General features: G+C 39.5%; 2 protein-coding genes and 1 pseudogene across 3 annotated transcripts in view; 2 read left to right on the top strand and 1 right to left on the bottom strand.

Annotated features, from left to right (window-relative positions):
* Window positions 1-7,140: 7,140 nt before the first annotated feature.
* LOC149035349 (uncharacterized) lies at window positions 7,141-8,028 on the top strand. Its single transcript, XM_089192514.1, has one exon. It carries the CDS (start codon window positions 7,141-7,143, stop codon window positions 8,026-8,028), a length of 888 nt encoding a protein of 295 aa, XP_089048640.1.
* A 441-nt stretch (window positions 8,029-8,469) lies between these two features.
* On the bottom strand, window positions 8,470-9,757 carry LOC149035348 (uncharacterized). Its single transcript, XM_089191990.1, has one exon. It carries the CDS (start codon window positions 9,136-9,138, stop codon window positions 8,638-8,640), a length of 501 nt encoding a protein of 166 aa, XP_089048116.1. The 5' UTR covers window positions 9,139-9,757; the 3' UTR covers window positions 8,470-8,637.
* A 1,314-nt stretch (window positions 9,758-11,071) lies between these two features.
* Window positions 11,072-15,539, top strand: part of LOC149035346 (uncharacterized) — a 16,434-nt pseudogene continuing 11,966 nt past the window's right edge. The window contains exons 1-3 of the transcript XR_016182580.1: window positions 11,072-11,663; window positions 12,494-12,815; window positions 14,186-14,271. The product of XR_016182580.1 is annotated as an uncharacterized LOC149035346 (transcript). The remainder of the gene's footprint in view (window positions 11,664-12,493; window positions 12,816-14,185; window positions 14,272-15,539) is intronic.

The raw sequence follows: 15,539 nt of genomic DNA, 5'->3' as shown, positions 1-15,539 counted from the left end.
AGAGTACCAGAAACTGAAGCCATCACCAAAATCAAAGTGTCTTACTCTAGCAGGGTTCAAGGTTTAAACATCTAAGGTATTTCCGGTTTTTTGACAGCTGACGATCACATATCCCTGCCGACCACGTGAAATCATTGTGCATTTACAGTATTCTACAACTACATGTGTTTTCTGTAGAAATTACACATGAGCGTTCGTCTACTACCATTACATGTCTTTGTTTCAGTTCGGCTTCTCTCTCAGTAGAGAAGAACCTTCGCCTGAAGATTCGGTGGAGGTAGAAATACTTGAATCACATATACCGAGGCAGGAGGATACAAATTTAGGAGTGGAAACCGTGGCTGTAGTTGTAAACCTTTCAAGACCCGCCGAGATTTCGCAACCAAATCAACATCCTAAGAGAAAAAGGGGAAAATATTTTCAATACAGCGGCAAGGATCGCGTAAAAATTGGGAAGTTCGCAAGTGAAAATGGAAACAAAAAAACCCTAGAATGCTTTATTGAAGAATTTCCAGGCTTAAAAGAAAGCACAGTGCGTGCCTTTAAAAATGCATTTCGAGAGGAACTTTCTGCGCAAACAAGACAAGGAAATGTTCAACTGGTTACATCCCTTGAAACGCAGAAACGTGGGCGACCACCGTTCCTTCTTGAGCTGGACAGCAAACTGATCACATTCTTAAAAAACCTCAGGTCCAGAGGTGGTGTAGTGAACGGCAGCGTCGTTTCAGCTGCTGCGAAAGCACTGATTAGCAGCAATCCATCAATGCGTGACAAGTACCTCTCATTTGCACCCACATGAGGATGGACTCAATCTATTTACAAGCGTTGCAACTTTTCCCGGCTTGCAAGCACAACAACCAAGCCACCAGTTCCAAGAGGAGTTTACGACGAATGCAAGCTCACTTACCTGTCGGACATTGACAATTGCATCAAGCAACACAATGTTCCACCAGAACTTATTCTTAATGCTGATCAAACACCGAGTTCTTACGTATCAGTGGGTCGAATGACCATGGCAGCAACAAACTCTCAGTCTGTACCAATCAAGGGTTTGACAGATAAGCGTAACATTACTCTAACATTTGTGATTTCTTTGTCTGGCGAATTTCTCCCGTTGCAAATTGTATACCAGGGTAAAACTAAGGCTAGCCTTCCTCGGAACTTTAGTTTTCCCAAGAGCTTTTGTGTCAGCCAAAACCCAAAGCACTATTCAAACGAGGCAGAAACAATAGGCCTTATTAATTCTGTAATCAATCCCTACGTGGTAAAGAAACGCAAGGAACTTGGCCTTCCACGATCTCAAAAAGTGCTTCTTATCTGGGATGTCTTCAGAGGTCAGAAAACGCAGGTTTGCTCGAAGCTCTCCTCATTGAATATAGAAGTCATTTCTGTCCCAGCTAACATGACACATTTTTTTCAACCCTTGGATCTAACGGTCAATGGACAGGCCAAGAAGTTTTGCAAGAACAAGTTCGCCACATGGTATTCCGCAGAAGTCCAGAAACAAGTGGATAGTGGAATCAATTTTGAAGATGTCAATGTTGATCTCAAACTATCAGTCCTTAAACCAATCCATGCCACTTGGTTGGTAGAGTTGTATAACTTTTTCACCAGCACTGAAGGAAAGGTTTATGTTTTGAAAGGATGGGAAAAAGCTGGAATAAAGGATGTTTTAAATGGAAAAGAAGTGCTACCCCCTGTTGATCCGTATCAAGACATTTACGGAAACGATTAAACGGCATCAGTCATGCAACTAAACGGCAACATTTTTTCCCTCAGAGTTAGCAGAAAGGAATATTTAATGTAATGGATATTAAGGTCAATTGACCAGTAATAACGTGACTTGCATTCAAGCATGGGCAGGTACATACCGTGCCTTCTAGATGCTGTGAGAATATCTTGTTACTGTTTACATAATCAGCTGCGTTTGTTTATTTGGACATTGTTGATTAACTTGTTTGATCAAATTTTCAAGGACATGTAAAATAACATTGACAAAGAAATAAATTGTGTCTCACTTAAAAACGCGAAATTAAAGTGAGTCAAAATGCAAAATTTTCGCAAAATCGTGAAAATAAGGTGTCGCGAAATATGCAACTCTCCAAATCGCGAAATTAACATGTCGCGAAAATTTCATGTAATAAGGTACTAAATAAATGTTCAATTTTGGCAGTACCTTCAGTTTAATAATTGATAGCAAATGAATATATCAATTAATTACTGTAATTAAAATTCCATAATTGACATTATTTGAATTTTATATATTTACACAGAAATTTTGTAAATAGGTCTTTTGTCCTTTTTTATAAAAAGTGAAACAGATTGCATGTTTTTACTCTGACTTCAGAGGAGGGAGGACTAGTGACAATTACTTTCAAAATCAACATGGTGTCCTTAGCGTTGGGTCATCATGTTCGTATGTTTGTAGTGGATGATGAACACAAATGAAGAACAAGCTGTGATGAGTTGTCTGTATGGTATATGTTGAGAGATTGGCCTAACCATGCCAAGTCAGCACTTTTGCAACAAGGGAAGGCATGAGAGACAGAATTGAAGGATGCATCGTCCAGTTTAAATGTATCTTCATCCAGGTTTGCATACTTCATGTGCTATGCCTTGCCCCTGTCTTGCTGACATTTCGCAGGCTTTGATGACTCCACAAACTCAAATGTTGGTGAATTGAGATTGGCATCATCATCACAAGCCACATCAGTGAGAGTAAAGAGAGATGAAGGCTTTGATGCTAAATACAATCTTGCCAAGCTCAGTTTGTGTTTTTCAATATACTTCTTGACAGTGGAGTCAACTGTGGTTTCTCCATCTTGAATAACTTCTTTGATAGGCTCGGCTTTAAAATTGGCCAGATAAAAAAAAAATAGAGATTACTTCATGGAAAAGGTGTGCGTACGATTTTTATTCATGAGTTGTGTAGTATCAGAAAACGAACAAGTGAGCGCAGCGAACGAGTGAGTTTTCTGATACGTATCAATGAGTGAATGGAAATTGTACAAAGCATTTTCCATGCTCTAATGTTTTTATTTCATAGGTGCTGAGATTTTTTCGTGTTGTCTTTGGTAGACAAATAGCACAAATGGGGCGATGAAAAGCGTACAATATCTATAACTCTTCGGTTGTCAAAGCTACCGATGACAAAGCTTTTGTTTTATTCCCTTTTCCTTGCTTCTTTAGCTGCTTTTGCTTGGATTGAAGAACTTTTCTGGTTTTCTCAAAGAGCAAGTTGTTGATTATGCTGGCAGAATAGCCCTTTTTCTTCAAATGTCATCAGAAGCTGGCCATTAAACTTCGAAGCGAAGTTGGCTCGTACTCGTTGCCATCTTTAGTGCATACGGAGATAATAAATTCGCTAATTAATTAATTCAACTCAGCCGCTGGAATATCTTCAATTTTCCTGTCTTCGTCCTTTGTTTTCAAAAATCTTTCAAGCAATCTTACATCTCTCAGTTTTTTGAGCGGTATTTTTGTTTTCGTGTTCTAAAATGAATTGTCAACAAAACAATTACAAATCTGCATGTATACATTTGCAAATCATTGCTAAATTGAGCCTGTAAATGTTCAATGTGGTAAAGGAAATTATTCATCGAGAAGTAGCATTTGTACAAAGAGTTAATCCAGTAAACAGACATCAAAGCTTTATAAAGCACATCATCAGCAACATTTTCTCTGTTTACTGACTCCTTGTGGAATGTCGGAACCCTCTGCAAATGCTCCGCTTCTATGGCTGCAAGATGTTGTCTTGAATCAGCATGTGAAGTGAGCCTTAAGACAAGCAAATGCATGTTGTTCTTCTGGGCCCCACACCCACTTGGCATTTTTGTGTGTGAGTTGACGGATTGGAGCGAAAATGGATGCAAAGTCCTTGATGAAGTGTGCAAGGTACTGGTCCAAACCAAGAAAACTGTGTGCCTCCGTTGCATTCTTGGGAGCACCGGCATTGATGAGGGATGAAATTTTCTTGTTGTCTGCACTGATGCCGTCTGCAGAGAAGTGATGGCCAAAGAAGTCAATGGATGATTGGTTGAACAGACACTTGTCAGGGTTCGCAGTTAGATTGTTTTCTCTCATTCTCTGAAGAACAGCTCGTAGAGCCTCGTCATGATCAACTTGATTCTTGCCAAATTCTATTATGTCGTCAGATATGTTTCTTGCACCTTCAACTCCCTGTAATACCTCTTCTATAGACTTCTGAAATATTTTAGCTGCTGAGTTGACTCCAAAGGTGAGTCGCTTGTATCGAAATAAAGCAATGAGCGTGACAAAAGTAGTAATGCCTCGAGAATTTTCTTCCAGCTCGAGTTGGTGATAGCCTTGGTTTAAGTCTATCTTGCTGAACACAGTGGATCCATTTAGATCAACGATAAGGTCTTCTACAGTAGGTACTGGGTGTCGTTCCAGTTTTATAGCCTGATTGGCCGCTCTCATATCGACGCATATGCGTATTCCTGTCTTCTTTGGAACTACCACTATCGGGGACACCCAGGGAGTCGGTCCTTCAGCTTGTTCTATTATGTCAAGTTCCTCTAGATTCTTGAGCTCAGCCTCTACTTGTTCGTGAACGTGAAATGGTAGTCTACGGAACTTCTGAGCAAGTGGTCTTGCACTACTATTGACATTCAAAGCGGTTATGGCTTTGTTGTATTCTTTTTCTTTGCCCTGGTCTGGAAGTGTTTCGAAAATGTCGGCGACTTTCTCACCAGCGGAGTATAGTAGCAGCGCTCTCTTGCGTGTCAGATCTTTTACCTCATGAGCAGCGAGATACATTTCAAAACGCTTCAACCATTTTTTCCAATGCGGACCGACTGAAGCGTCGTCTTCATGTACGAAGAATGGAGGAAATGGAGGTAAAATATTCGCCATTTCGCTTCAGCAGTTGTGTAATCGTTCGGTGTAATCGTGTGATGCAATTTTCCGGGGAATCTTCCATGGCCAGTGTATATTATTGTTCAACTGAGTCGAGAAGTCTTGATTTTCACCTCAAAACAGTTTCAAGATGGCGGCCAGCACACGTGGTGGTGAGAAGAATGTTGTTTTTTCCATTGTTTATCCAATGTAGTTGTTTCTAAATGACTGTAATTTGAGTTGTAGTTGTAGGTGAGCTCGTTTGGGATATCCTCATCGCCAGTTATGGAATCCTCGATTATAATTCTGAACTCTTTTAATGGAAACTTCTACTTCTCTAATCCTGCTTGTAATAACAACCCAGTGCGCATACTCGTAATGCAATGTAAGACACTACAGTTGAGAAAGTGAAATAAGGAAAGCTTTCTGTTATGTTCAAATAAAATATATCAAAACCAATTAAAAGTCATTAACTTGCCTTAACATTTGAAAAACAATCTATTCTAATTTGAAAAACAATCTTCTAATCAGCCGCGTCTAATTCATTGGGGTTTTGGCCGGTCAAACGTTCAACTTGACGGTCATATGTTGACCGGCCAAACTCGATGATAATAAAATGATTTAAATATCATAAAGTTTCGTGTTATTTACCTATTTACTAAAAATATACCAAATTGCCGATTCCCTTATTTTGAATTGAATTTCAAAACATTGGCGAAAGCGCTTTCAAAAAGAAACGCCAATTTTTTCGCTTGCTGTCACCGTGAATAAGTTTGCATTTTACATATGAACAAGCTGCACCGGCAGACCTTGATTCGCCTTAAAAACGCATTTTTAACCTCATAACTGCCAACAAAAATAGAAACCTTGGATAAAAGTCAAGTTAAAATATCAAAATTAACTTAGCAGTGACAGCACATCATCGAATTTGCAAACTTTGTTCGCATGTTATTTTTGAGGATATTTGCCATGACTAATTTTTGTTTACACACGGAAAAGACGAAAACATGACAATGTTTTATCGCTTGTCCAATTTTGTGTCTACCTAAACTGTGAAGTATTTTCTTAAATAGTTTCACAATTTGTTGCTGATTTTATCTGATGTATAGTTATTTATAAACACAAGACATTTTAGTATTGTGAAAGCTCTACAACTTGCAAAATTTAAATAAAGGAGTGGACATACCTGTCTCTCTTCTTTGTCGCTTTTGTTGAGGCTGAAACACTTCAAAAAGGGTTCTTTGTGTTTTCTTTGGTGCAGACATGCATGTAATTTATTCAAAAGTTGTAAACTCTTCGATACCTCGAGAGCGCGTGGAAATATTCACACACACGCGTTGTGCTGCTTTCACACCCAGAACCCACGGTTTAGAGAATATGCCAGGCTGCTCAGCAACTGAGCGATCGATCGAAGAAAGCAATGGCCGCTGGGCTGAAACTACTGAGATTTCAGGTAACATTCTTTTTTTTTTTTTTTTTTTTTTTTTTTTGAAAAAAACTTCGCCAATTCAGGGCGAATGTTTCTCATGATATTAAAAAAAATTGGGGTTATTTATTTTCAAAGTAGGCGGCGAGTTGGCGTGAAATAGCCGGTGAGTTTCGCCGGCCGCCAGCCCTTATTGAAAACACTGTTCACATTTAACCCATTAAATCTTTTGCTAGGTACGTTTATCTTGTTATTCATAGAAATTGCAGAGTGTTAATTTTCTTTAAATTATTGTGCTTCGAACTCCTAACTTTTCCCATACATTAGTTGTGGTTACACTTACATTCTGCCCATGGTTTCCCAAGGGGAAATTGGCTTGGGATGGGATCAGCTTGGGTTTCCGGTTAGATAATATTTTCCGGTTACATTGCAAAATATTGCCCGAGGTGAACGTTTGACCTCGCTGTGTTTGGCGGGAAATTTAATGCATCATGGAGATTGCAAACCACGAGATGTATGGTCTCCTTTCAGTTGTTGTTCTTCTTCTCATATGGCAATGTCAGGTTGATTCAGCGATCCAAAACTTCATTCTAAGACAAATGCGTAGAAGGCGTCTGCAATTACGACTTTTACAATCACTTCAGATGTTGTATTTGTTCTATAGAAATCGTTACCTGCAAGTTGCTCGCCGGCCAAGACGTGCTTAGGTATTTCCTCGTCTGCAGAACTGGTTCCAGGAACTTTTAAACAGCAGAGCTCTTGATCACTGGTGGAAGGAAAACTTCCGCATGTCTTAGGCTACTTTTGAGTATATCTGTACGCTGGTAGGGCCAGCAATAGCGCGACAAAACACTAGAATGCGTGACGCTATTCCAGCTGAAAAGCGAGTGGCTGTGAGCTTGTGGTGTTTGGCAACTGGCGAGTGCTACCGCTCATGTGGACTGATGATTGGACTGGCAAAACCTACAGTGGTTAAGTGCTGTCATGAGTTTGTAGAAGCAATTTGCTGTCTGCAGGATGACTTCGTAAAGTTTCCTTCTACAAGGGCGGAAATAAGCAGGAAAATTGAAGATTTCTCTGAGAAGAGCAAGGTTCTGAATGTCGTTGCAGCGATTGACGGTAGTCACATTCCTATAAAAGCACCAAAAGAGAATCACGAGGACTACTTTAACCGGAAACATTTTTACAGTTATTTGGTACAAGGGATTGTTGACTCTTCGGGACTCTTTTTATCAGTTGCCACTGGGTTTCCTGGGAGTCTGCATGATTCTCGAATGCTGCGACAAAGCGATGTGTACTGGGCCGCCGAAAACGAGGACATTCTCATGGAACCTACCCTGGATTTGGGGGGATCCATAATTCGCCCAATTGTGCTGGGAGATTCAGCGTACCCATTGAAGACCTGGCTTCTACCGGTTATCAAAGATAATGGAGCCCTTAACCGAGACCAGAAGAAGTTCAATAAGGAACTCTCTAAAGGACGAATAGTTTCTGAGCATGCGTTTGGTTTGTTAAAGGGTAGGTGGAGAACACTACTGAAGTGCTTGGATGAGGATCATTGGAGGATCCCAAACACCATCATAGCATGCTGTGTACTTCACAACATTTGTATTATTCGAGGGGAAGAATTTGATGGAGATGTCGCGGGCAATAGTGATGATGACGATGATGATGACAATGGAGTTCCCAGCCAGGCTGCAAACGGTGTTCGACTGGCTGTAATTGAATTTGTAGCAAATCAATAATTTTTTTTCCAGCGATGCTCTCTGTTCCGTAACAAAACAAGGTAGTATGGACACTAGTGTAAAGGCCTTCCATAGTAAACACCTCATGAACAGCCGCCAAAAATGAAAACAGAGGAGCCCGGTTTACTTGCAAGTAACTGATCAACGCTAGACCATGTTTCTGTTGTTGGCCCTTTATAATTTCAATATTGTAAAACCACTCCCCTGATTACCCTTTTCTCACCATTTAATCACAATGTTTGATTGTAAAACTCTATTTTTATTAAAATTTTCATTAAAAGAGCAAAACTGAATTCCCAGGACCCTGACATGAACTCATCGATCTCATGTTTCTCATGAATGTTCTGAACTATAACTGACGCAAAACTGTAACATGGCCATGCCTAGTGGCAGCATTTAAGAAATTATGTGAACATTAAAATATAGAAATAATACCACATGAATTTTCCTCGTAACACTTTAATCTATTAATAAAAAAAAACGTGAGAGTTCGTTTGTTGTATTGTGTATAACATGGTTTAAAATTCACGTTCAATGTCCTTTAAAACAGAAAACTACAACTTGAACAATTGATTTTTTAGTTGTGAATACCGTAAAGAAAAAAATTCTTTATTTTTTTGAAGAGATAATCTCGCCCAGTTTGCCCAAGACAGAAAGAGTAAATTCCTGGTGCCTTTGTTGAGAGTTGCTTTGGGATTTTAACAAAGCCTCAAACATCCGCTGGTCTTTCTCGTCTGCTTTCTCGAGGGCTGTTTGTTGTGCCTCCATGGGATTTAGAATGGTACTTTCTGCCTCTTTTCCATCAAGGCTTGCTCTCTTTTTCTTCTTTTTTGGTGGGCAGGGTGAATCCTCTTTCTCATTGGGCTTTTCCCCAACAGCGACTGTTGTTGGATCAGCAGTAGTGACAAATTTCGGGTTCACTTTATCGGACCCTGACATGAACTCATCAATCTCATCGTAAAACTCAAAGGTCTTACTGTCCCTTCCTGTCTTGTTGTTATTATCTTTGACGGCTTTGTATTTGTCGAACAAAGAGCGCCATTTCTCTTTAATCTGGACTAGTGTTTTGTCTGATTCTATGCCGCAGCAGAAACTAACAAAATCTGCCATAATTGAATCCCATACGCTTTTCTTGCCATGACTACTCTTTGTGGACTTTAAACGATCGTAATTTTCTCGGTAGGTTGCAATCAAGCTTCATGTTTCTCCATGTTCCCAGCTTGTACGCCTGCTCTTTTCTGTGACACTCTTCTCACCAGATAAGTCAGCTTGAGAACTGCTGATTGGGCTACAAGATCGCGGAGCCTCCTGAGGAACGTACTGGTAAGGTATTCTTGGGTTGCTAGTTAAATAATACGGATATGGAGAGTACGCTCCTGGTTGATTTTGATAACTCTCTTGCTCTCAACTTCTCTGAAATAAATAACCGTTGTACAACAGTGCATCTTCCTCACCATCATCTGATCTAAAGTAGCTGTGAAAAAAAAAAAAAGAATTACAAAACTATGCCGCACTAAAGGAACTCAGATAATTAGGATATTTGAGAAAAGACGACTAAAATATACTCACTTTGGACCTCGAAAGTTTGCCATGCTTGTTACCGCATGTCCCGAATTTGGTACGTGCCAAAGCATTTGCCGCGAATTCAGTTCAACACCGCAAAAATGTGCCCAGCATGTGCTGCGGTTTCCTGTATTTGCAATTTTCTTCCACCCAATTGGTTGAACTACTCTTGTGGCTAGATAAACCAAGGCTAAACCCTACTACTTGGTTCTGGGAATATCATGGGTCATTCTTTTGTTCTTTTTGATGTATCCATAGTGATTTCCCGTGGGCAGTTTCACTGTGGGAATATCGCTCACACACAAAACACAGACTCCCCGTGGGTAAATTCTTACTTTCCTGTGGGCAAAAGCTCTAGTGGAACCGCAACTATTGGCTGTAAATTTTGCCCACAACAAAGATGGCGCCAGAAACTGTGAAAGGGTCTATTCAGAACTTGAAGAAACCACAAAAATAAAAACTGACTGTATTATCATTATTGTGACTTTGATAAATTTACCAGTGGCAGTGGCAAATTTGTCCTTCTTTCCAATTGTTGATAATCCAAGGTTGTCCATCAATGCATCGGACAAGATGCGTTCAGACTGTAGTGTACGCCCCTCGATTTCTTCTTCCTCGAATTTTCTAGCTATGCCTTCATCATTAAATAGTGCTTTTGCCCAGACCTTGACACGCTGAACATCCCAGTCTGAAAAAAAAAGCAAGGGCAAAAGAAACTAAGAACTGGGCAGAAGAAGTTGATTAGTCAGAAAGCAAAACTGTTTTGGCAGGAACTTACCTCTCGGATCTTCGACATCTTCTCTTTGATCCACGGCCACCACGCTCGGAGTAAAACCTGTGCTTGTAGTTCTTTTTAGCATCACTGGCGTCACTTGAGATTGAGGTGGACTATTCTTGCTCTCATCTACCGATAATGTGCTGCAAGACGAATCTAGGTCAGAATTTTCCTCTTCATCACAAACTGGGGAGGAAACCATTGCCTTTAGAGAAGAACAATACGTCTTCACCTGAACAGCCGCCATGACATAATGCACAAGTAGTAATATTTCCCGCTATTTTTGGCGTGCCGTGATTCGCTCTGATTGGTTCAAAACAAATTTTACTTCTTGTAAACACACCTGAGGTGTCATTAATGAATGACACCACTGTCTGGCTTGTAATTCAAGCTGCAAACATGGCAGAGGGAGGAAAGAGACAGCCATCTTCTCTCTGCTTTTGTTCTGCCAAGAAAACAGTTGATGTTCACTGTTGCTGCAGTTCCTGCAATGGAAAATCTGTGAATTACTGAACCCAAATATCCCACTTAGAATTTGAGACAAATCTGGAATTTTGCCCCTAAAAGATGATTCACCTGGAATGAAGGTTGGTTCCAAGTGCACCAAACATATAACCTGCCAAGACTTAACTTCCAAAGATGTATTTGTCGTCCTTCACATCTGCTGCCAATTCAATGCAAAGCAAGCTAAAAGTGGCAGGCAAGACAACATGTAATTTCTCGTTGTAAACATCCAATATTGGGCAAATCAACTTATAGTCGGTACAGTCAGTACAGATTACCAATTCACTGGTTTGCAAGAGGAAACAGTAAGTTTGCAGTGTGGTACCTCAACCAATCTGGCCACTGAAGAAGTAGAAGATGAAGATGCAATTGAAAACTTTGAACAAATTTGTTCTCCTCAACATCAAAACCTTTCTGATGTTGAGGATGTGGACCCCCCAATGGACTTTGAAGGTGTGGATGATATTGGAGATGATGGTTATGGCATAAATGGGATGACAATGGAGGAACTGCTCCTGGTACTGAAGATCAGAAATTAAAGTATGCCATTGTGAAGTGCATATTTGAAGCAATTGAACTTAGTGTAAGAAGAGGTTCTTCATTATGCACTGTAGAAGACCTGCTTCGCTATGCTCGCCGAATGTATTGCAGAGGAAAAGAAATAGATGAAGAAGACCACACAATGAAAATAAGGTGGCCCAAGGACTGGGAAGAAGTCAAAAAATTTCTTGATGATGTAGGGTATGAAGATGCTAAAGAATACTTTACATTACAACTCCATAGCGGATTAAATGTGTACCTCAAAAATTGAGGTTGTTAAGTATTCATATATTCAGGCTATTGTTCTTTCTCATTACTTATTCATTCCGATGAGCTTGCCGACATGCCGGCATGCTTCCGAAGATCGTGAAGAGCGCAACTTCTTTGATGTAGGTGAGATATTTTTCTTTTGTTAACAGATGAAATAAACTCTCCCGGGAATCTGCTTGATTCGGATCAAAACAAAACGATCGGCGCTCGAAATGATAAACTATTTTCGCTTTTGCTCTTCGCAGTGATTACAACAACTCGTTCAAGATCCATTTTTAAATCTTTTGCAACGCTCTTTAATCCTAAAAACATATTAAGGCTAAATATACACCGTGAATAGAAACTAAATCCATTCAAATGATTGCAGTTAATCGATCTCGAGTTCATTCATCTCAAGACAATGTAAACAAAAGGATACAAGATCACAAGTCTGTTCGCGCAAGGTAGCTTAATTACACTATTGTCCAAGTCTTTTGAAGTACCTTCCGCAGTTCCTTTGGTCTTCTTTCAAAATATCTCACCTTTTTCGAAACGAATAAAACCGACACGTTTTCGGCAGCCACCGAAAGCAATGCCCAAAGGAATAAACCGAGCCTTCGAGGTAAAAAATCCAGCGGTGTCACCCATTTCAGAAAGTCACATTTAATCCGCTATGGAGTTGTAATGATTTGCTTGAGTGGAGCACATAAAAACCATAGGGACATTATGGAGTCTGCAACTGAAAAGTGCCGCTTTTGTGGAGAAGCAGGAACTATAAAGTATTGTTATCTTGGATTATGCAGCAAAGTTAAGTTATGGGTTGCAGATCAACAGATGTGTGAAAAGATGACGGCCCACTGGGTGGAAAAAGAACACTGGATAAATGGAGGTAATGATGGATGGAGCATTAAAAAGGAGGTATGGGATGGTACAAGATTTTCTGAGTTGGCTTGGTTTTGGAATCCTGATGAAACATGGTGTTTGCCTGCAAGATGTGTCAGACAGGGTTGCAAGAATATCATCAGTGCACAGGAAATATCGCAAGCCCCTACAAAGGCTGATGGAAGTAGAGAATTGTTTTGCGTCAGTTGCTGCACCAGATTTGATCATCACCCTAAGTATGTCAGTGGTGATCCCAGGAGTATAGCATACATTGGTAAGATAATTGGTTTATACACTAGTAAGCATGAAAATGTGGTGACCAGTCAACTCGCCGACAGACCAACTCGCCGACGCCAACTCGCCGACGTATAAAATCGAGTAGAGACGTTGGCGAGTTGGTCGTCAATCCAACACAACTTATTAGAAGTTAAACATACAGAAAAGTAAAGGATATTTAGTAAAAAACACTGGTGAACATTGGTGAACATCAAACAGAAGCTTAAACATCGGTGAACATGTTTTCTTAAAAAATCTGAGCGATTGTCAAGATGAGTCTTTACAGTGTTGTTGTCACACAATAACTTGTTCGCGTCTGAAGCTGTTAGAGTCATTGGTGAGGTTTACTTCGCTTTATTTGCCTTAAGATCCTGATAAACTTTGTTGCAAATAAAAATAAATGCCTTTTACCAAAGATCTTGTCTAGAAAGCCAATTTTTTGTTAAAAAATCTGAGCGATTGACATGATGAGTCTTTACGGTGTTGTTGTCACACAATAACTTGTTCGCATCTGAAGCTGTTAGAGTCATTGGCGATGTTTACTTTACTTTGTTCGCCTTGAGATCCTTATAAACTTCGTTGCAAATAAAAATAATTACTTTTTACTAAAGATCTTGTCTAGAAAGCCAAGTTTTCTTTAAAAATCTGACCGATTGTCATGATAAGTCTTTACAGTGTTGTCACACAACTCGTTCGCGTTTGAAGCTGTTAGAGTCATTGGCGATGTTTACTTCGCTTTATTTGCCTTGAGATCCTTATAAACTTTGTTGCAAATAGAAAGAAATGCTTTTTACTAAAGATCTTGTCTAGAAAGCCAAGTTTTTGTTAAAAAATCTGAGCGATTGACATGATGAGTCTTTATGGTGTTGTTGTCGCACAACAACTCGTTCGCATCTTAAGCTGTTCTAGTCATTGGTGATGTTCACCAATGTTTAAGCTTCTGTTTGATGTTCACCAATGTTCACCAGTGTTTTTTTACTAAATATCGTTTACTTTTCTGTTTGTTTAACTTCTAATAAGTTGTATTGGATTGACGACCAACTCGCCAACGTCTCTACTCGATTTTATACGTCAGCGAGTTGGTGTTGGCGAGTTGGTCCGTCGGCGAGTTGACCATAATTCGAGAATAAAGTCTTCAAGGATCAAAACACTTTACCAGAAAAAGGAACTTTAAAATTTTAAGGAGCATTGATGTTTGTTTACATAAATGTGTTCTACTTCACACCTGTGAAGGCTGTTACCCAATCACATTGTAATAAGTCATTTGTTTTGCCTGTCAATGCTGATGCATGGTAGAAGGCAAAGAGCCCATACAATTTGTAAGGAGTTATTAGGTTGAGGTTACATGTGACATATATGAATATGTAGCCATTTGTGCTGATATGGAAGGTGCTTCAACCAGCAAAGAGAGGAAGAAAGAGGTCAGGCAGATGGAGGAGAGCTACACTCAAAATGTAACAGTGAAAACTTTGCTCAAAAGCGCTACTTTTAAGTTAAAAAATGATAAAATAATAACCAGGCTTTAAATTACAAATCCCAGTCAAACTTTTTTAGTTCAATATGTGCAGATCACAGTTCAACAAAAAAGTGTTGATTAAAATGCATTGACAAATAAACTTATCTAGAAAAATTTCTCAGCATGAATGACTAAGCTCTCATTCTGTTCTGTAGCACAAATTATGAAAATAAATTGTATATCCAAAATCAGTGTTTATTAAGCTTTAAGAAAATGTATACTTTTACAGGATTAGAGTGCATAATTTTCACATCATACTCTTAAATGCTTCTTCTTCAGTTATCTGTGTGGTGCAAGTGACATTGGAAATGTTATCTTGTGCTCGGTAACCAGTCAACTCGCCGACGGACCAACTCGCCGACGCCAACTCGCCGACGTATCAAATCGAGTAGAGACGTCGGCAAGTTGGTCATCAATCCAATACAACTTATTAGAAGTTAAACATACAGAGAAGTAAACGATATTTAGTAAAAAAACACTGGTGAACATTGGTGAACATCTAACAGAAGCTTAAACATCGGTGAACATTGGTGAACATCACCAATGACTATAACAGCTTAAGACGCGAACGAGTTATTGTGCGACAACAACACCGTAAAGACTCATCATGTCAATCGCTCAGATTTTTTAACGAAAACTTGGCTTTCTAGACAAGATCTTTAGTAAAAAGCATTTCTTTTTATTTGCAACAAAGTTTATAAGGATCTTAAGGCGAATAAAGCAAAGTAAACCTCACCAACGACTCTAACAGCTTAAGACGCGAACGAGTTATTGTGCGACAACAACACTGTAAAGACCATCATGTCAATCGCTCAGATTTTTTAACGAAGACTTGGCTTTCTAGACGAGATCTTTAGCAAAATGCAATTATTTTTATTTGCAACAAAGTTTATAAGGATCTTAAGGCAAATAAAGCGAAGTAAACCTCACCAACGACTCTAACAGCTTCAGACACGAACGAGTTATTGTGTGACAACGGTTTAAACAACACTGTAAAGACTCATCATGTCAATCGGTCTTATTTATTTAAGTCAAGACGCTTGGTAAAAAGTCAACGCACAAATATATTTTTTGGTCTTACTACTGGTGTTAAATGTAATCGAAAGTGATGGTTTTCTGTGGAGAGCCTCGAGGTGATTAAAGACCTTGTTTTCTGGCGCACAGTTGTTTTCAAACGAGGCCAGAAAGCCAAGACCGATTGTCATG

Source organism: Pocillopora damicornis, chromosome 13 (assembly GCF_964200805.1).
Source record: "Pocillopora damicornis chromosome 13, jaPocDami1.2, whole genome shotgun sequence".
NCBI lineage: Eukaryota > Metazoa > Cnidaria > Anthozoa > Scleractinia > Pocilloporidae > Pocillopora > Pocillopora damicornis.
The sequence above is the reverse complement of the archived record's forward strand: the minus strand, read 5'-3'. Positions and strand labels throughout refer to the sequence as shown.

Excerpts from the sequence above, each read along its gene's own strand:
- LOC149035349 (XM_089192514.1), top strand. The coding sequence starts at position 7,141 with ATGCGTGACGCTATTCCAGCTGAAAAGCGAGTGGCTGTGAGCTTGTGG.
- LOC149035348 (XM_089191990.1), bottom strand. The coding sequence starts at position 9,138 with ATGGCAGATTTTGTTAGTTTCTGCTGCGGCATAGAATCAGACAAAACA.